The sequence below is a fragment of the Strix uralensis genome, chromosome 6 (assembly GCF_047716275.1).
Source record: "Strix uralensis isolate ZFMK-TIS-50842 chromosome 6, bStrUra1, whole genome shotgun sequence".
Lineage (NCBI taxonomy): Eukaryota > Metazoa > Chordata > Aves > Strigiformes > Strigidae > Strix > Strix uralensis.
This window is the reverse complement of record NC_133977.1, coordinates 1,653,852-1,674,781: the sequence shown is the minus strand read 5'-3', so window position 1 is coordinate 1,674,781 and position 20,930 is coordinate 1,653,852. Positions and strand designations below refer to the sequence as shown.

The 20,930-nt window shown below is 45.2% G+C and overlaps 1 protein-coding gene across 5 annotated transcripts in view; it reads right to left on the bottom strand.

The window, feature by feature from the left end:
* HDAC4 (histone deacetylase 4) overlaps positions 1-20,930 on the bottom strand; it is a 270,539-nt gene that overhangs the window by 45,757 nt on the left and 203,852 nt on the right. For all 5 annotated transcript variants that reach the window (XM_074872456.1, XM_074872457.1, XM_074872453.1 and 2 more), the window contains exons 13-15: positions 16,763-17,020; positions 14,664-14,850; positions 7,727-7,860 (exon numbers count right to left, since the gene is read on the bottom strand). In XM_074872456.1, the coding sequence (XP_074728557.1) occupies positions 7,727-7,860; positions 14,664-14,850; positions 16,763-17,020 (579 nt within the window). The remainder of the gene's footprint in view (positions 1-7,726; positions 7,861-14,663; positions 14,851-16,762; positions 17,021-20,930) is intronic.

Here is a 20,930-nt window from a genome sequence, read left to right as displayed (position 1 = left end):
TTACAAACTTTCATCCCACAAGATTTCATCTACTGCAGATTGTTTTCTTATAGGATGATGCAGGTGGAAGTACTGTAGCATATGTGCTCACCCCTGCCAGCTGAAACCCAGAAGGGCAGATGCACATGGAAGTCAAAACCCTGGCTTCACTCAAGGTCACGGCAAAGCTTTTACTGATGTCAGCAGGACCCAACTTCACATCTTACAAATTGGGGATCTTTTCCCCTTTTCTGTCACAGGGGTCCAGCATACCTTTGGGACTTATCTTTTGTTGCCATCACCCACTTGCAATGGAATATACGTCTGCAAGAACAAAGTGCTACTTGGAGATGCTGGATCTTGGGCGTACAAGGACCATGCCATGGCCTCTTGCACAGGAGGCAGTGCTCCCCAGCAGGCAGACAGCGCCGAGGGGATATCAGGTATACCAGAGAAGGCAACCAACTCCCGGCAGCGGAAAAAATACCTCACCTTTTTAACTGGGAGCTTGGCACTGCCTCCAAAATGTTGGCAAGGGAAATATGCAGTGAGTCAAAAAAGTGCTAAGGTCAGGATAAGTCAAGAGGTGGCCATGTGAGAGAGGAAGGTTATTTAGAAAAGAGGATTGCTTTGCTTCAGAAACATGCATGCACTCCCTCCTCCTCCAATAAAAATAAAAAAAAAACAAAACAAAACAAAAAGAAAGAATTATTTTATATGGCTTAGAATTACTTCATGATATTTGGTCATGATTTGGACAAAAACACTTTAAAAGGAGTTGTCACTTTGAGGGACACGAGAGGAATGAGAGGATTATTCTCCTCTGCAACAGTAATACTAAAATATAAATAGTTAACAGCAAAATGTTGGAAGGCTCTCTGAAAACCTCTTGTAGAGGTCCCAGGGTCACCCAAAATGTGAGTCTCAGCAACGAGCATCCCGCTGCGCAGCCCACGCAGGATCGCACGCACCTCCTGCACAGCCTTCGCCGTGGCTTCGTCGAAGCCAGTTGCTTTTTTAAGACTTCCACGTTCCTGGAGAAGCAGAGTTTCTAATGAGAACACACAAAAAAAGGAGAGCTTAAAGGGAAAAAAAGGAGGGGAAAAAAGAAATCACACTCCTAAAAAGAATAGACTTTCAAATGGAAAACTTGGTCTGAAGAGAAGGTCAAACAGTGCCTCTCGCCCCCGAGAGCTGCCGCTGCCGCTCAGAAAGCACCGCCGTGTGCTGCTGACTTTGCAGGAGAGTGCTACAGACAAGATGCTTCAAAGGCATCGGCACTTCCAGCCAAGCAGAGCCTGCTCTCACACCGTGCCGCCGTCTCGGGCTGCAGCCTGGCCCAGCCACAGCACCCCGGGGTGGAGCGTGCCGGGAGCACGGGGACTCCAGGACCTCCACGCTTGAAGCATGGTCCACAGAACAAACTCGAGGGATTGTTTTGGTCTCAAACCTTCAGCATAAGCCTCCATCATGTGTTGCAAAGCGCACAGGAAATCACTTTGTAAAACCGTTTGAGGCATAAGGCGGCAGAAACCAAAGCACGGCTGGAGCACTCATGCACTCTGCCTCGCCTAATTTTGGCATTTCTGCTCTCCAGTTCCTCTTTCATTTTCTCCGTGCTCTGCTCCACCACCTAGGTTTCCTGAGGTTAATGATGAGGCAAAAATACAGCATCCCATTAAAGAGGCAATAATCACAAAAATGCTAGACCCAGAAGGGATGGAAATATCTGGCAAATCCCCCTTGAACTTTTATCCTGTCTTCCTTTTTTGTTCATGGTAAGCCTGCCTCAGTCCCCCCTTACAGGCTTTTACAGCTTCCCTCTAACCCATATGCCAACTCTCTTCCTTTGAACAAGACGTACTGACCCATTTTCAGCTGCTACATTTAGGGGACGTACAAAAATAGCATTTTGCATTTCTTGGCGTTCTGTGAAGACACCAGGAGAACGGCAGCCCGTCGCAATAACGCGCCAGATCTTCTGTGGATGCAAACGGCTTCAGCTCCCCAGGATGGGGAAGGGCTGTCTGCATTTCAAGTGGGTGGCCCTACCAAGCCATCCAAGCTCCGTGCTCTTTAGGAGGGTATCAACACTACCCTCCTCTCCGCGTGACACCCATAACCAAATAGAAGCTACAAGTGGATGGAGAACTTTGTTCTGTGCCGCAAATAAAACACATTCAAGGAAAAAGCTACTACTTACTGAAACAAATATATATATATCACAAATGTCACAGCAAACATTGCCTGGCTAGAAAGGATTATGCTCGAGAGCCTTTTGCACCTTTCTCGTCTCCCAGCTCACACGCCACAAGCTTTGTCCTTGGCTCTAACACAAAGACAGCAAGAAAATGAATTCAACACCCCCCCCCCCCCATTAAGTTAGAGAACACAACACATCCCTCACTCCTGTTTCCAGACCCGTAATGATTTGTATCTCAGTCCACGGCTCAGTCTGCTCAGTCCTAATTCAAGCAGTTCTTCACTTTCTAAGAGCTCTTAAGTCATGATACTCTTATCTTTGAGGCTTTGTGTTGTCTTTTGAGCTTGCTCACTCCATATAACCCCTCCTCTTTTCTAACCTCCTTCCTGGCTGCTAAACCCCAGCTTTTCAGCTCAGGAGTTGGCTTCTTAACCCTGATGAAGTGGTTGGCTCTTTACCCCGTTTCCTTGGTGCCTCTCTCTGCACGAAACCTGACCTTCGCAATGCCACACCACCTCTCTTCTCCTACTGCTTTATATTTGTACTTCCACACTCTTCATCCATTATCTTGGAGCCACCTTTTCCCTTTCCTTTTGAAAAAACAACCAACCAACCCCCGCTGCCCTCTTAGTCTGTGTTTTATTCACCCTTTCACTCCACGATGTTTCAAAAAGGACATTCAAGGTATGAATCTTGAGAGACTGTGAGCCGGATTTTGTTTCAGCTGTGGCCCCAAAAAAGTCATGAAAGTAGTTATAAAGTTTTTCTCCAGAGACTGACTTCCCAGGCACCACCACCACCACCTCCTGCGTGCCCTCGGTGCTTTGCGATAGGAACCCTTGAGCACGGAGCAGCTCTCCGGAGGCTTCACCGCCCGGACCCGTCCTGCACCCCAACCAGCCACCCGCCCGATGCTGTGCCAGGAACACCACGGTCACAGTTCTGCTCCTGCAGACGGCCCAGCCCTGGCTCTGCTTTGCCATGTCAGTCCTCAGCAGCTGCAATTAACCTCCAGCTAACAGTCCTCATGCGTTAAACAACGCAGGATTGCTGCCAGGATGCGCCTGGAGATGGACCCTGGTTGAGGAACTCATTCTTCCCCATCCTAGTTGAGCAGCCCAGGGATTTGATTACCTCTGAAACAGCAAAATGTATTGATTTCCTCACGCTCTTGATGAAGGCTGGGAGTATTACAGTATACTGTGATTGCGGGTTTTCGTTTGGGGGGCAGAGTCGTTTATTAAGATTGCCTCAATTAGTGTAATTGTTGCTTTTAAATTCTGAACGTACACCAGAGTAATTGCTGTATTTTATACTAACTTAATGAACAAGCAATACTCTAAACCGCAGCTGTCGTTAAGTTTGGACAACTGCTTTCACTCCAAAGGGTCATCTTTAAACTTGTGCAACTCTGCCAGACTCTTACCTATTACACGACAAATCTGGCACACATTTTCCCCTCAGCTGGACGTAAAGCAGTTTTTGGACAACTTCAGCAAATACTTATCTGTTTCACTGCTGAAAAATGAGAGGCAGGGGGAGAAGCGATATGTTTTTTAATGTTCTAAAAATATTCGTGCCCCTTCTGGATCATTTCTATTGCCTCTGAGAGAAACGGTGGGAACTCAGCACTTGGCAGGTTGTCTAGGAGCCTCTCAGCTGCCTGATGAAAACAGGTTTTCACTTAGTTCATTTCTGAAATTTCAAAGCAAGTATTTGTTTGCATGCATGATAAAAATATTTATCTGTGAGTCCTTTTCTGGCTTGGGGCATGTGTGCAACAGAAACACCAAAAGAACATTTCCAGGAGACAGACACTGAGAATTATTTGAGTTTGCAGGAGAAAGCAGAGCTGGGATTTATTTTCAGTGTGCAGTCATGGGGAGGAACAAGAGCTGTTAAACTCCTGGAAGAGGACAGGGATCCAGTGGAGTCTCGTCTGATCCCACACAGTGTGTACAGGGATTATTTACTACGCAGGGTGCTGTGTTTTTAATCCATGTCGAGCAACTACTTGCAACCAACAGGATCAAACTATATCCACACCCAGACCACAGCAAAGGGATGTTAAGGAAGGAAGGGGAAACGTGAGGATATGGAAATGTCAAAGTTCAAACTGTCCTTTTACAAATATGAGTTGCAAGAAATGGATTTAACTACATAATCACAGACAATTTTCACATCAGGCCTCTGGGCTTACTGAACTGGCTCATAATATCTGAGGCACAGGACAACAGACCTGCAACAGTGAAGATAAAAATGAGCATGCACAGATGTGTCCATCAGCTAAAAAAAAAAAAAAAAAAAAAAAGAATAAAACAGGAGCTCAGCAAAAAACTAAGTGTATAGTTGAGTGCTGTAATCCAGGTGTTGCTGCTGACTCGCTGCAGACCTAGTTAGTACTAATTCTGAAAATACTCACCTCCTTCCGAGTGTAGATGGAGCAGTTATAATACATTAAAAAAATGTAGATACATAACAGGCTGCATCGCCATCCTCATAGAAACAGCTCTGTTAAAGTTTTGCACATCACATGCACACTGCTGCAGGTGGGGACGGAGGCACAGCTTATGCTGTCCTGCGTGGAGCTTCAACATCATAGAATGGTTTGGGTTGGAAGGGACCTTTAAAGGTCATCTAATCCAAACCCCTGCAATGAGCAGGGACCATCTTCAACCAGATCAGGTTGCTCAAAGCCCCGTCCAATCTGACCTTGAATGTTTCCAGAGATGGGGCATCTACCACCTCTCTGGGCAACCTGTTTCAGTGCTTCACCACCCTCATCGTAAAAAATGTCTTCCTTATATCTAGTCTGAATCGACGCTCTTTTAGTTTAAAACCATTACACCCCTTGTCCTATCACAACAGGCCCTACTAAAAAGTTTGTCCCCATTTTTCTTATAAGCCCTGGGAGGCCACTCTAAGCTCTCCCCGGAGCCTTCTCTTCTCCAGCTGAACCCCGCCAACTCTCTCAGCCTGTCCTCACAGGGGAGGTGCTCCAGCCCCTGATCATCTTCGTGGCCTCCTCTGGACCCACTCGAGCAGGTCCGTGTCCTTCTGATGTTGGTGCCCCCAGAGCTGGACACAGCACTGCAGGGGGGGTCTCAAAAGAGTGGAACAGAGGGGGAGAATCCCCTCCCTCGACCTGCTGGCCACACTGCTCTGGATGCAGCCCAGAATACGGTTGGCTTTCTGGGCTGCGAGCACACATTGCCAGCTCACGTCCAAGTTTCCATCCATTAATACCCCCAAGTCCTTCTCCTCAGGGCTGCTCTCAATCCACTCCTTGCCCAGCCTGCATTGATACTAGGCGTTGCCCTGACCCAGGTGCAGGACATTGCACTTGGCCTTGTTGAACCTCATGAGGTTCACACAGACCCACCTCTCAAGCTTGTCCAGGACCCTCTGAATAGCATCCTGTCCCTCAGGCGTGTCAACTGCACCACTCAGCTTTGTGTCATCAGAAGGCAACAGGGATTTGAAAAAGTACTGTAATTACTAAAAGTAAGCGTAATTATTAGGCCAGACTGCAAAATTCCTTCTAAATCAGTCCTATCACGGAGTATGTCCCACAGAATGAAGCTTTCTACATGGTAAGTCTACAGCATTCCTGTCCTTGTGGTCAGGACACAAGTCCATTGTCCCAGGCAATGCCAACAGCTCACGCCCATGCTCCAACCTAGCAGCAGAGATCACTCGTGCCAAAAGCTATTCCCTTGCCACCTGATGTGAAGGTAATCTTCACTGAAGGAAACCCCTATATTGATTGCTCTCCACTCTGCTCACTGATAAAGACAGGTTGCAACCGAGAAAGACTCTGAGGGCAGGGAAGTGATCAAATGGCTTTGCAACGTGGAAAAGAATTACATTGGTCAAGGACATTGGAAAGTGAATGAGTGGCTCCAGAAAACACCCTACAAAGAACAGAAAAGTGACAACGTAGGAAGAAGATGGAAAAACAGGGAAAGCTTGTGCCCATCAAGGCCCTGAGAAAAGTTAAGATAAAGAAGGAAACTTTAACGCAGGTCTGGGCAGGACTAGTAGACGGTGGGGGTAAAGGAACAGGAAAGCTAACGAGAGAGAGAAGCAAGTGCAATTGGAGCAGCTGGTTATCCTGAAATGGCGTAAGAAAGCCATCAGAGAAGAAAACACTGGGATTGAGGCAGGAAGCTAACATCACATATTTATGTTTTCAGAAAAAGGAACAGTCAAGATGAGTCAGAAGGGAAACATAGGTGGAAAGCAGGTGACAACTCCAATTGTGAGAGCAGCTGAAAATACCAAATTAAGGAAAGTAACTGTTGCCTGGGATCATGCAGTGAAGAACTGACACACTAGAGAACATCTGTAACACAAATTTAGGACACAAGGCAATTAGCACTGCACAATTTAACTCCTGCTTCTAAACAGAGGAGCTAGACAGCAGTGGGGTGCTTGGTGTTTGTTGTGGGTTTTTTTTTTTTGGTCCCAAATAATAAACCCAAAATCCAGTTAAATGGGTCTCCATAGACAGAAACAGGTTTGAAGTTCTTCCTTACTCTCTTCAGGGATAAATAAGGGTACAACGGGGAACTTTAGCCAATGGCAATGCTGCCACCACGTGGATGTCTTTCCTGATTGCTCAGAAAATATTTCTAGCCAGATGCTGACATAAATCAAATATACTGTGTGATTCAGTTTCCTCAGCTGCTCAAAGAATTGATGAACACACGCTACCATTAAGTTATCACTGCTATTAGTTATGAATAATAGTTACTATTAATCACAATTATTAATCATTAGCCTTTGTATTTTAGTATCTAAGCTTTTCTCTTAGTTTGCCTTGCTCTTAAAATATTTATGTCCAATAAGGTTAGTTTAACCTCCTGTGATGGAATAGTGCTTAGTAACATCCTCCTACCCTCATTCTTTTTACAGTATCTTCACCATAGGTTGACCATTATTTATCAAAGAGTAATAAAGTTATTAAACCTCAGAAATACAAACTTGTTGCTCCACAGCTTTTGTTGTTATGATTGGAGTGATAACAAGTAACATGGCTACTTTATGCTGTGCTCTTATCTTTGGCTGCTTCAAAACGCAACTCTTGGTAGAGACTTCCAGTTTATAGGGAACAGGACTGAAAATTACAGAAGCAGCTTCACTGCAACATCAGGCAAGAGCATCCTCCAATGTTTCATGAAATTTCTAACAGTCATTGCAATGCAATGAAATCACATCGCTTGAAAAGTACCCCTGACAGACGCACACTCACAAACATAAGCAGTCACCTAGGAATGGATTAAATTCAGGCCACAATGGCAAAACGCTGCCAACAGCTGGAGCTATACAAATTTCAAGCCAGAATGCAGCATAAAGTTTGCACATCCAGCTAGAAGTCAACAGCCAGAGCTGCAGGTTCGGTACATATGCTACCGTCAAGACCAGAAATCAGCCCCACAAAATGCTCATAAATCCAGCAGTTGAATCGACCAGACAAATCCAAATTCTTCCTTTCTCCCAGGCCCACCACCTCATCTGCCCCTTTGCTGGTATTTTTATTACCTCACACTTGCCACGGAGACCCGTCTCCTGGAGCCGGGACCAGATGCTCTGGATCCTCCCCGCGTGCTCTGGGTGGCTGTTGGTGTTTCCACAGGTACACTGGTGTTTCAGCATCAAGGTGTCATATACAAGGCCTGCAGCAGAGGTTACAAAATTGCTCTCGGTTAAAAAAAATAATAAAATTTGCCAGATATATGGAAAAAACTCTCCTTTTTTTTTTTTTTTTTTTTTTTACAACAGTACTTTATATTCAACTGAACACTTCTTAGACAAAGACTGTGTGTTTTACCAGGAGTCACAGGGCTCTATGAAATGAAAATCCAAGATGCTGAGACAGCATCAAACCTGCAAGGATCCCTTCCTCTGGAAATCCTCAACGGATCTGGTAAAGAAATTAGTCACCAACATCTCTGCAGGCTGAAAGTGTGAGAGTGACAGAAGAAGGTGACAACTGAAAGCATCAGCATGAATACAGAGGTGCCAGCATAGGAATGTGATCTAGGAGGGGACCGACTCGCAACTTTTCTGCTGGGTACTTTTATAATTGCTGCTAAAATGACTCCAGGGCTTGGGATTAAAAACCATAAGGAATAAGTCGTTAGCAGGCACCGTGCTTCATAAAATAGTTTGTGCTGAAGTCTTTGCATCAACATTATTTGACAACATGCTAATTAAGGCTATTAGCACACACTTGGGCATAATTATTCAGCACGATATGTAGGTATTTAGCAGTGTTGTTTCATTTGAACGTGGGAGTCAGGCAGCTAAATCCCCTTGCATTACCAAGTATTTATGGCATGACAACAGTGTAGGAGACTTTGATTCATGCTCCAGAGTTGCCCGGGTATGTTTTTGGAAGGGGAGTTATGATTTCATAGCCAATGTTCCACTGGAGGAAAACAGCAGGTCCTCCACAGCTATGCAGTCCCAGTGACAAAAGACCTTTTTTTTTTTTTTCCACTCAAGCAAAAGAGTTAAATGTTTAAATCTACCCTTCCCCTCAGCCACAAGCTCCAGAAAACAGAACAAAAGGGGTTGAACTTTTTTTCCCCCCAAGTAGTAAGGTTTCTTGCAAGAAATATCTGTCTGAAAGCACAGTATGAAGTTGCAAATCAAAGACCTTGATGGGAATCCAAAGCCTTTGAATTAGCAGCAAAGGCAGGAGGTATTCCCAGATCCTGATGTTAAAGGGTCTGCACTCCAAGCAGCATCGCTCCTCTGAAATCCCAGACAAGCACACCTATGCTGTGGTGGGTGGCATGAACACAGCTCAAGGAGCTTTCATGCAGCCAGTTCTGGAGCAGATAAACAGCACAATTTGCAACTGCATGGAGTTCAAAAGGGCTTGTAAGAAACCAGACTCCGAGAACACAGATGGACACACAGCCTGGAGCTGTGCATCGTGCTGCTGCACGTACCCAAGCTTGGCTTGAGCTCCAATCACACCTTTTGACTGAGTGTAGACATGTTCTGCCACTGAAAAATTTAGCTTTCCCCTCTGAGGCAAACCCTGGCACTGACACTTTCAGGTATTCAGCCTTAGGGGAGGTATCAGGCAGTTCCTCACTTTGCTGTAGGTGAGTGCAAAGGAAAAAAAAAACAACAAAACCCAAACCACATTCAGTTCTAGGAAGAGAACATAGCACTGGTTAATTGACTGCCTTTGGGTTAGCCAAAGTTCAGTTAAAGAAGATCATGCTGCAAAGCTCTGTAGAGGTCTCCCATGTTTGATTCACAGCATCAAACTTCATCAGGAGCTGCTGGGCAAAGGCAAGCACTGTAAATGTCACCTGAGAAGAAGTTGTAGCCCAGTGGTAAGGCTGGCTGTCCATGAGAACTCCCCAGTCCGAGTTCATTTAAACTAGTGCAAGGTCTGCAGCAACCTTGCCTTAGGTTGATTTATTTTTGAAGGAAACTCATCTTGAGGGGACATCATGCATTTTGACAAAGTATTTGTTACCCAAAAGAACCCCATGCAGATGTCCTCCTAGACCATACGGGACTGCACTAGATTTGGCTAATCATTCATATTAAAAAAAGGAAAGTGGTTCTGCCTTCTCTGATTTCCAGACATATCTACAGGGACTACAACTAGGCTTTATAGATTTAAAGCCAAAAACTGCATGCATATCTATTCAACACACACACATATATATATTCACAGTTAACAACCAGCCTTGAATTTAAACAAAAAGAAGTACAAGCAGCAAGTCATTCATCAGATAGCTGCTGACCTGCCTGGGTGCAACCCTGGTTCCCTTCTGTCCATGGGCACTCTGCAGGGCCAGGACTGCACCCTCTGAGGGCATCGACCTTAGACACCAAGGACTAAAAGATGGTGCAGTTGAGGCCTTCAGGTGATGGCCAAAGAGAAGGGCAATGGGAAACCACACTGCATGGACCCCAGGCAGGAGAGTTCATCAGAGAATTCACTAACGGAGGTGGGAAAAGTAAAATATAATACAGGAAAGCTATGAACACGAAGCTGCACCTCATTTGCAAAGGACACTCCAACCTGGAGATAAATCTGAGGCTAGTTCATGCCATACCTTTGTAAGTTTGTGGAAAAAAAATCAAGCATTTTCAAGTAGTGTTTTTTAATCAACCTCTTCTTGCTCACCTCCTGGATGCCCAGACGATGCTTAATGCTGTTGCTCTAACAAATCTTTTTGCTACTTGGGAGCTGGGCATAACCTGACAGTGAATGATCCTGATTGCACTGCAAAGTTTAAAGGGGTCTTAGACCATTTAAATACTCGATGGGTGAGTCTGTGTTGCAAGTTTCTTTTTAAAGGGTGTTTCTCCCAAGTCTTTAAGCTTTAAATAGTAACTCCTGGAAAACTATCATGATGCAATTCTAGGTACACAGATAAAGCAATGCCTAGCTGGATTAAAAATCTCTGTGTCGTTCTCTCTTTTTGTACCTGGGTAACCCTAGAGCCTGGTAGGGCAGAAGCCATGCAAATGAAAAAACAGCTTTTTGCATCGACCTTATATACTTCTGTTCTTCCCTTGTCTCCCTACAGCACAGCACATCTGCCAGGTATCTCCCAGTTTTTTCTGGAGGAAGTTTGGTGTCAGCTCAGAAGCAGGCAGTGGTATTTATCAGCTCATCCTACTCGGTGTCAGCTGAGAGCACTGCACCGATGACAGCAAACACAGGCAGCTGTGGGTGAGATCCCCAGCCACACAGACCAGCACCTCCTCATCTGCACCTGCAAGCGCTGGAAAGCTACACGTGTTTAAAATCCATGCAAACACCTAAAATGGGTTTTGGTAACTGAGACTATTCAATGTAGGTAGACGAAAGGGTTAAAGAAAAGGTTTTCAGAAAATGGCGTGGTAGGATGCCTACTCATCTCTATTTGTTAATGGAGGCTACAGGGGGGTTTCTAGAATTTGGTTGATCTGTATAATTTCAGCTTCCCCCATGACTCAGTGATAACACAAGTCCCTCAATGAAGTTCTTCCGTACTGTAATCACACGTCACTCAACGTTTCTCTTTTTTAAAAACTAAACCACTGGAAAGAAGGGAACAACAACAGCGGGTTGACCCAGCGCTGAGGGATCTGGTGGAGTTGAGAACGGTCAGTGTGAGGTTCATGGTTGGACTGGAGGAGCTTCAAGGTCTTTTCCAACCTCGATGATTCTGTGATTCTGTTTCAAGTTCCTTCCTGCGGCTGGGGACACTCAGATGAAGACACACACACACAAAGGAGAGCTTGGCAATTTAAGCTTAAAATACAAAACTACATTGGCCATTACAAGTTAAATTAAGTGGTGCTGGAAGCAATACTCTTAAAGACATGAGAACAATCATTTTTAAAGGTCAGCACTAAAGCATAACCAACTCGCTTTTCTTGGCAGAACAAACATATGATTTGAGGCTCAGATAATTATATTGCTCTGCACAGGAGAGAATAAATGCCTTCATCAGAAATGAAAAATACTTTAATGCAGAACATCAGAATAATTTGTGGAACCATTTTTACAGGAGATCAGAGACTGGATAATTGGAGCTATGCAAATTAATGGCCTAACCTCAGAAGTCTTATTCAAGTGTGTAGAACAGTGCACGCAGAAGTATTCATTAAAGTCAAGGGGGCTACTTGTGCTAGTGAGGGCAAGTTCAAGGACTAGCTTTCTTTTGTATGCTAGTCGGAAGGAAAATTAAGTGTCATGCTTCAGGACATAAAACTGATCGCTTGAAGAAGTCAGGAAGGGCACTGTTTTCACTTTCATGTGGAGTAATGCACATGTTTGAGAGGTGTATTATGTTGTTCTTTCCCTATACCTTTGAAGTCTCAGGTATCGGTCACTGATAGAGACAGGAAAATAAATTATACATAAAACCCAGAATTTTAAGCTGTCTGGTCCTAATTCTGTCCAAAGAAAGCGTTAGTGTTTTCTATATAATATCCTGAACATGAAAGTGATGAACAATTCCTTTGTCTCTTGGACAATAACTGATCTCTTAAGAGCCACATTCGTGTTTAGCGATCACGGTTGACTTCATTAGGGCCACTGAATGAGGTTTGTTTTTTCCAGCCCTCTCACAAAATGATCTCAACCATTCAAATCTTAATTCCTCTGAAATCCAAAGCGCATAATTGTGTTAGGATCAATCTCCAAAGCAGCCACTTATCAAACAGATGGATTTTCCTAGAGAAGCAGCAGCCTGATGCACTTCAGCACTGCTTGTTTTGAAAAATACCCAAGACTTTAATTTCCTGCCTTTCAAAGAATAGTTCAATCCTAGTGATTAAGCTTTAGTATCCACCTCCAAAACCACAATTTCCGACACACCGTGGACAACTTCAAGAAAACATTAGCAATCTAACTTGCACACACATGCTCAGCAGCTGAAACGCCTGCCCTTCCTCGCTGTGCTTGCATGCCCATAGCATAGGCTCTTTTTTCCTGCCACTGTTAAGCAGATAGTGATGGTTAATTAAACTATAGGACCAGTATAAAGGTCTCCCCTTTTCTGCTTTGCACCTTTATTAGTGTCAGTGAATGCCAAACGCTTCCTCCCTTGACAGCACTTTATTGTGTTTTTCCTACTCCGTTCACCTAGCATAAATGTAGAGAACAGCACGAGACAGAAGGCAAGGGAAAAATCAAGCCCTTGGAGTCCTAACACGGACAAATGCTGTGAAAACGATATTTTACAGGTGAACTACACTAAGCACTCTTCATATCACTGTACTGGATAAAAGCAATGTGATATTCTTAGTTTAAGCCGCTTCCTTTTTTGGTTTAAAACCCGCCTCCAAGGGAAATAAATCATAACATCGTAATAACAGTGTCTTTTCAAAGCAGCAGAATTCTCAAAATCTACATTCTTACCGTTACCTGTAATTTTAAATGAAATTCAGAGGCATATATCTGAGTCAAACTTCTATCCTCTGGTAGGAAATGTTATTGTATGTTCAGAGTCTTGCATACGATCGACAATGCAACTTAAATACCAGAGGAGAAGGGAAGGAAGAGAGGGAATGCATAATCTCTTAAAGCAGGGCCAGGCTTCCTTGTTTTTCAAGCAACAAGGTTTGGGTCTAAGTGTATTAGATGCTCAAGTTTCATCTGGTTTGAACATGAGCCAGGAGACTACCCTTCTTTGCACCGTTGGCAAAAGCTAAAATCTAGAATAATCTTGCTCTAACTGGTTGCATTAGAAGTAACAGTTTTGCTGAAATTTAAGGTTTCAATATTAACAACAAATAGGGACTTAAAGGGATGATTTGCAAAAATGAGATACTGCTTGAGCTTTTACAGAGCTGATCGCACATGCTTCCTACCCTGCAGCTAGCAACTGAAGAACAAAGTTGTATTTGAAACATCACTATTACTACACCATCAGTGTCTGAAAATAAACCCGATTCACAGGGCTGATTTTAATGATGCAGAAAGTGTGGGTTAAATAAGAATAAACGGGTAAGTGAAAGAGAAACAAAATCATGAGTTGCTCTTACTTGGGCGTTCTGGATTTTTTTCCCCCCTTCCTTTTCCCAGGGCACACATCACATTGCAAAATGTTCATTCACAAAATAGAGCTTGACATTTGGGGAAGAAGGCGGACTTCAAAATAAGTCCGCCTAATCACCCGGCATAGGACTTGAAAAGTTGCACATAATTTTACTTTCATCTGTTACTAAGGCTACTGAATAGACAGAAAGGATTTGGGTGGAAAAAAGTTGGTTGTCAGGATTCAGGAAGAACAATTATTTTTTGCCTTTAATCTTCGTGGGGAGATTAACACCTTCTTTGCACTTCTGGTTTTCACTTGACACGTGTACTCATAATGCACTCATAAAAATTATGCACTCATAATTTTCCTTCGAGATGAAGACTGAACAGGTAAGAAAACACTCTTCTGTCTGTTTGTCTGCTCAAGACAACTTGAAATAATCAACTCACCTCATTTTTCCTAACCTACAGGCACAGACTCCTGGGCAGAGATTGTGTTACAGAAGGAGGGGTAGGCTGGCACAGAGCCCGGAGTGGATAACTTATGGCATGAGATTGCATAGGGACTGGAGAAGGTGCAGAAAATACAGCCAACAGATACTGCATTTGGCATGCTGTCCTTTTTCAATAACATTGCCTCTCTCTGCTTTGCATCTAAATCAGCTTTGTCACAGCATATGACTCGTCCTTTTTTTCTGGAGATACATAATTAAAGTACTGTGCTGTGCTTCTATTGATTTTTTGCAGTTTATTTTCTGTCTGGACCGTAGGGTGTCTGTCCTTCTGGGGAAGGGACAAGCAGGACAACAGGGTGCAAGACAACTGAATCTTATCCTTGAAGAAGACAGGATATTACGGAGTCCCCAAATGCAGCTGAGAGGCAGGGCCAGGGTAGAAAAGCACAACATAAGGCAAAATGGTAACCACAGCCCCACCGCTTCAGCCTCCAGTGCCCCAAAATGTTACCTGTTGTGAACCTTGGCTTAGTGGGTGGCTCCTGAACGGACATTGGGAAGGTGGCCGAGGCGGGCGAGGACTGTGCACGGGACAGAGGCCGATGCCCTCCGAAAGAGACAGGCATGCCAGCTGCCTCCAGCGATGCCTGGTAGTTTCTCAGCTGGTGAATGCGTTGCTGCTCCAACAGAAGGGCTTGCTGCGGGGAAAAGAAGCAGGCACTTGCTGAAAGTCTGCGTGGTGCCTTCATAGAAGGGTTTTTAAAGTTAAATCAAATATATAAAATATATTAATATTTATACGTATATAAATATAAGTCAAATAACAGTTTGCACCAGCATGGGTGGCAACGGCACTGATCTTCCAAGGCAGCACCGTTATGAAGATAATGCTGCTCAATAAGGAACCAAAAATGTAGTCTCTGAGCAACACCAGCCAGTGACATTCACTGGGGACACGCGAGTCAGCTCCGCAGTGCTAGGGAGATGGCAGTGAGCAGGGAGATGCAAATGACTACAGGGATCAACCGATTTGCACCTGATTCACAGACACTGCAACTGCAAACCTGGCACAAGTCCGTTTTCCCTAGCCAAGGGCTGTGGATTTTCTCAGAGAGCTACACCCTGGCATGGCTACAGCAATCTGCTCTTGGCTGCAGATCCCATGCGGGGGTTACACACGGCTGTAGGTACAGTCAGATGCTGAGTGCTAAGGGCTGCAAAGATAAGCAGAGCACTGATGCCTTAAGAGAACTGCAACCTTCTCACCTTCATTATTGCTACCACAACAGACAGCTTTTGGGAGACTGCCATATAACTGGGGAAGATTATGCTATGCTACGTTGTTACTGGATTTATTACTTGCAATCCACAAGCCTCTGGTGTTTACTCTCCAAAGTGAGCACAGCTGCAATCTCTGGGATCTCCAGTTGTGAAAAAGGAATCCCCTCCAACGAACCTCATCCTTCGATCCCTTATCCAGCCCTTCACTGGGGCAAGTCAATTGGTTTTAAAACATAAAATCCTCTGCTAGCATTTAGTGCTCAAAAATGTTAAGACACACTTTGTCTGCCCAAAGAAACAAACAGAAACTGGTTCAGTGGCTGCAAACACATTGTGTTTTGTGCAGGTGATCCAGATTCTCCTCCCTGTTACTTCTGAGCTGACAGTGACTCCAGGGAAGGCTGGCACTGATTTTATGCGCAGGTTTCTTTATGTAGGAAATTCTCAGGAGCTGGTTCTCCCTAGCTTGTCCCCCTTAAGAGTAGTATAAGGTGACTACCAAGAATCAAACAATCTTCAATAAGGCCAAATGCCCGGTGCTGCCCTTGGGCCACAACAACCCCCAGCAGCGCTACAGGCTTGGGGAGGAGTGGCTGGAGAGCTGCCAGTCAGAGAGGGACCTGGGGGGGTTGATTGCCAGCCGGCTGAACAGGAGCCAGCAGTGTGCCCAGGTGGCCAAGAAGGCCAATGGCATCCTGGCTTGTATCAGCACTAGTGTGGCCAGCAGGGACAGGGAAGGGATCTTACCCCTGTGCTCGGCACTGGTGAGGCCGCACCTCGATGAGTGGGTTCAGTTTTGGGCCCCTCACTCCAAAAAGGCCATTGAATGACTCGAACGTGTCCAGAGAAGGGCAACGGAGCTGGTGCAGGGTCTGGAGCACAGGTCTGATGGGGAGTGGCTGAGGGAACTGGGGGGGTTTAGTCTGGAGAAGAGGAGGCTGAGGGGAGACCTCATGGCCCTCTACAACTCCCTGAAAAGAGGGTGCAGAGAGGGGGGATGAGTCTCTTGAGCCAAGGAACAAGCGCCAGGACAAGAAGGAATGGCCTCAAGCTGCGCCAGGGCAGGGTCAGACTGGCTCTTAGGAAGTATTTCTTTGCAGAAGGGGTTGTTGGGCGTTGGAATGGGCTGCCCAGGGCAGGGGGGGAGTCCCCATCCCTGGAGGGGTTGAAGAGTCGGGTTGAGCCAGCGCTGAGGGATCTGGTGGAGTTGGGAACGGTCAGGGTGAGGTTCATGGCTGGACTAGATGATCTTCAAGGTCCTTTCCAACCGAGATGATTCTGTGATTCTACAAAGAATCAAGTCCCAAACCTGATATTCTGGGAGCTCACCTGACGGAAGAGCAGCTCCTGCTCGGCCTGCCTCTGCCCAGACTCCAGCTCCTGCTGCGGCTCTGCTTCCTCCTCATCACTCTCGATGGGTTCTTGCTTCACTTGCACCACATTGGCCAGCCCTGAGGCCTCCTTTTGGCTTGCGACTCTGTCACTGTATGGCTCCTCCAAAAGGGCTTGGTGTTCCCGCAACTCTTCTTCTGTCTCCTCAGGGTGGCTTTCATGCTGGCGAGCTGGTTCGTTGGGTTTTGATATAATCTGTAAACAACACGTAGGTTAACCAATAAACAAAATGTAACTCATCACAGGTAATGTTCACTCTGTTCTCCACAAAGAACCAGCTTCATGAAAAGAGCAATTGTGAATTACAGCTTTTATCTTATAAACTAGGTCCAAAACAACCACTCAAGGGAAAGGTCAGGTTAACCTTAAGTGCTATGAAATCCTGTGTCCCAAGTAATGGTGGCCCCTGCATTTTGCACTTGATTTTCCCTCTGAATAAATAAGAGCCTCTTGTGCCTGCACACTTATGGAGGCTACTCCATTCACAAACCCACACAGAAGCTGCATAACCATCAATATATTTGGCAATTAAATTCTGAAAAAGAGTAAGAGACACGCAAACTCTCTAAGAGGGTTTCTGCTACCTTGTTTGCCCAGCTTCTTCTTGAATCACCCCCTGAATTTTATCTGTTAAGTGAGAGGCCATCTTAAAAAGATTCCTCTGAAACTTGCATTCTTATGTATTTAGGAGAAAACTGAGAAGACTCAACTTACAGCATCTGTACAGATGCAAACTGCAAGAGCAGCATCATTCTAATCGGACCTTCCTAACCAGAGATAGTGAACTCCTCTGAAAGCAGCTGCTAGAACAAAGGGAACAGTATAATTTTCACCATCATTCACACAGGCTCAGACTTTTTGAAAGTTCATTGGCGAGATAAAATTCACAGTTCTCAGCTCAGACTGCTTATGATTATTTGGAACAACAAAAAAAAAGTGGACTGTTTTTAAATCCAGCGTAGGTAAATAAATCAATTTCCTTTCTTTACAAGAGCTCAGGCTGTACCAGTTTTATAGGCTTATAAAGAAACTGCTGAACTCTGAAAGTTGTCAGGGCAGAGCTTTAATAAGGATTAGGTCATTGGTATGAAAAGCAATATTGATTTTAAATCTAATAAAGCTAAATCAAAACATGGTTATTGAACACATGCAGAATGAGTGACTACTTGTAAGTAACTTGCTCTTTGAAGAACAGTGGCTCAAACCTGAAACTAAGCCTTTTTCCCTAAATGTAGAAAGAGAGGCTCTGCCATATAACTTAAGCAAACCTATACAAAGCAGATTTCGGCAGACAAAGGTAATATAAAGGTTTAATTGCCTGCAAGTATCACAGCAAGGATGGCAAGAGGTTGTTTATAGCTACAGCAGAGGATCTCAAATAACTGGAGCTCAAAGCTTGTAAAAATGGAGCATTGAAGGACTGGGACACAGGGCCAGTGCTTTGTGGATTATTGCGTTTCGGATGTCTGGACTCCTGAAAGGAGCAGAACATGCAGACGGGCATTATCTTTCCTAGAAGCTTAAGTCAAGACCCTCTGGGGTTCAAGTGACTCCCCCAGTAGAGATGGGGAGTGCAGTCCCATCCCTCTTAGTAACAAGAGGCAATATTTTCATACTGATCAACAACTAGCTGCTGTTGGCAAGTGAGTTTTGGTTTCTACAGCCGTGGAACTGTCTTTGAGAGTCAACAGTTTCTTGGAAGAGATGTGATCCACCTGACTAAACAGGGAAAAAGTACCATTGCCAACAGGCTGGCCAAGCTCGTAGTCAGAGCTTTAAACCTGAAACAACAGGGGAGGGAGTGGCTCCTCAACAAGCAGCTAAGGAAGCTGAGGACAGGGGAGATGGGCCAAGGGCCTTGGGGTGGTGTGAGCAGAAAGGACACACCATTCAACAAACAAGAGCTGAAGAGGCATCCTTTGAGCGCAGGCATGTAGAGAAGGAAGCGCCTGCAGAATGGTCTGAAGGGGAAGGTCTCAAGCCCAGGGAATCAGTATGCTTGAGTGCCTCTCAAATGTTTCTACGCTAGGAGACAAACAGGAAATTTAGAAGTCTGTGTGCCGTTACAGGGCTACAACCTCCCTGGGACCATGGGCACTTGGTGGGATAGCTCACACGACTAGGGTGCTATGATGGAGGGATATAGGCTTTTTAGGAAGGTGAGGAGGGGAAGTTGCCCTTTATGTGAAGGATAAGCAGGAATGCATGGGGCTCTGTGCCTTGGTATGGATCTGGAGTCAGTCAAATGACACCCCAGTCCAGATGGGGAGTGCAGAGAGCTGGGAATGATTCTCTTTAATGAAGTAACAAGCCATAGGACAAGAGGGAATGGCCTCAAGCTGCGCCAGGGCAGGGTTAGACTGGCTCTTAGGAAGGATTTCTTTGCAGAAGGGGTTGTTGGGCGTTGGAATGGGCTGCCCAGGGCAGGGGGGGAGTCCCCATCCCTGGAGGGGTTGAAGAGTCAGGCTGACCCAGCGCTGAGGGATCTGGTGGAGCTGGGAATGGTCAGTGTCAGGTTCATGGTTGGACTGGAGGATCTTCAAGGTCTTTTCCAACTGAGATGATTCTGTGATTCCGTGAAGAGCTTAAATGTCAAGATAAGTGAACAGACCAAGATGAGCGCTCTTGTAGTAGGTAAACTGCTGTGGACCTCCTGGTCAGGTAGAAATAGATGAGGCTTTCTTCAAACACCCAAAAGAAGCCTCACTTTCAGAGGTCCTGGTCTTTAACCAGGGGGACTTTAACCACTCTGCTATCTGCTGGAAGGACGGGACAGCAGGGCTCAAGCAATCTAGGAGATTTGAGTGCATTGATGATGAATTCCTGACACAGGTGATCAAGATGTCAACAAGGAAGGTGTTCTCCTGGACCTGAAACTTACAAACAAGGAATGACTACCGGGAGATGTGGAAGTCACAGAAGCAGCACTGGCTGCAGTGACCATGAGATGGTAGAGTTGAAGATCCGAAGAGGAGGGAACAGGGCAAAAAGCAGGGCCACAGCCCTGGATTTCAGGAGAGCAGACTTTGGCCTCTTCAGGCTTGGAAGAGTCCCATGGGGTACAGTCCTGGAGATTAGAGGGGTCCAGGAGAGCTGGCTGATACTCAAGGATTCTACAAGCTCAAGAAAGGTCCACCCCAACAAGTGAGAAATCAAGCACGGGCTGCAGGAGGTCTGCATGGATGAGCAAGGAGTTCCTAACTGAACACAAGATATAAATAGGCAGTGTACAAGAGTTGGAAGCAGGACAGGTGACCCAGGAAGAGTAAAGAGTTGCCATCTGATCTTGTACATATAGTGTTAAGAAAGCCAAAGCCAACCTGGAGTTGAATCTGGCAAGGGACATGAAAGGCATCAAGAAAGAAAAGAGGAAGACTAGGGAAATCATGAGCCCACTGCTGAATGGCGGAAGGGACCTGGTGACAAATGACACAGAAAAGGCTACGGCACATAATGCCTTCTTTACTAATAAAAATGTCCTTCAGGAATCCCAAGCCCCTGAGACCAGAGGGAAAATCTGAAGCAAGGAAGACTTACCGTTGGTGGAGGACCACCAGGCTTAGGGAGCACTTAAGAAAACCTGGACATACATAACTCCATGGGGCCTGATGGTTGAACTCACAGGTGACTGGACAACAGGCAGGGGGCACAAATTAAAACACATGAAATTCCTTATGAACACAAGAAAACATATTTTTTACTGTGAGGGTGGTCAAACACGTGAACAGGTTGCCCATAGACGTTATAGAGTTTCCATCCTTAGAGATACTCAAAACTCAATTGCGTATGGTCTTGGGAAACCTGCTCTAGCTGACCCTGCTCAAGCAGGGACATTGGACTAAATGATCTCATAAAGTTCCTGCCAACCTAAAAGATTCAGTGATCAAAACTTCTCAAGGATTTTTGTGAATTACCACCGCCCCCCTCTCCATTACTTGCAATACACATTGGATAACTAAAGCACGTTAAGCTAAAGTTAGTTCTTCCATCATTTTTCTTTAAGCTCTCTTCAGCTTGATGAATATAATCTGTTTTAAAGATAATTAAATCATCATAAACCATCTTCTGCTACTCTTTGTTCTGCTTGGATCAAAGGTCTCAAGCT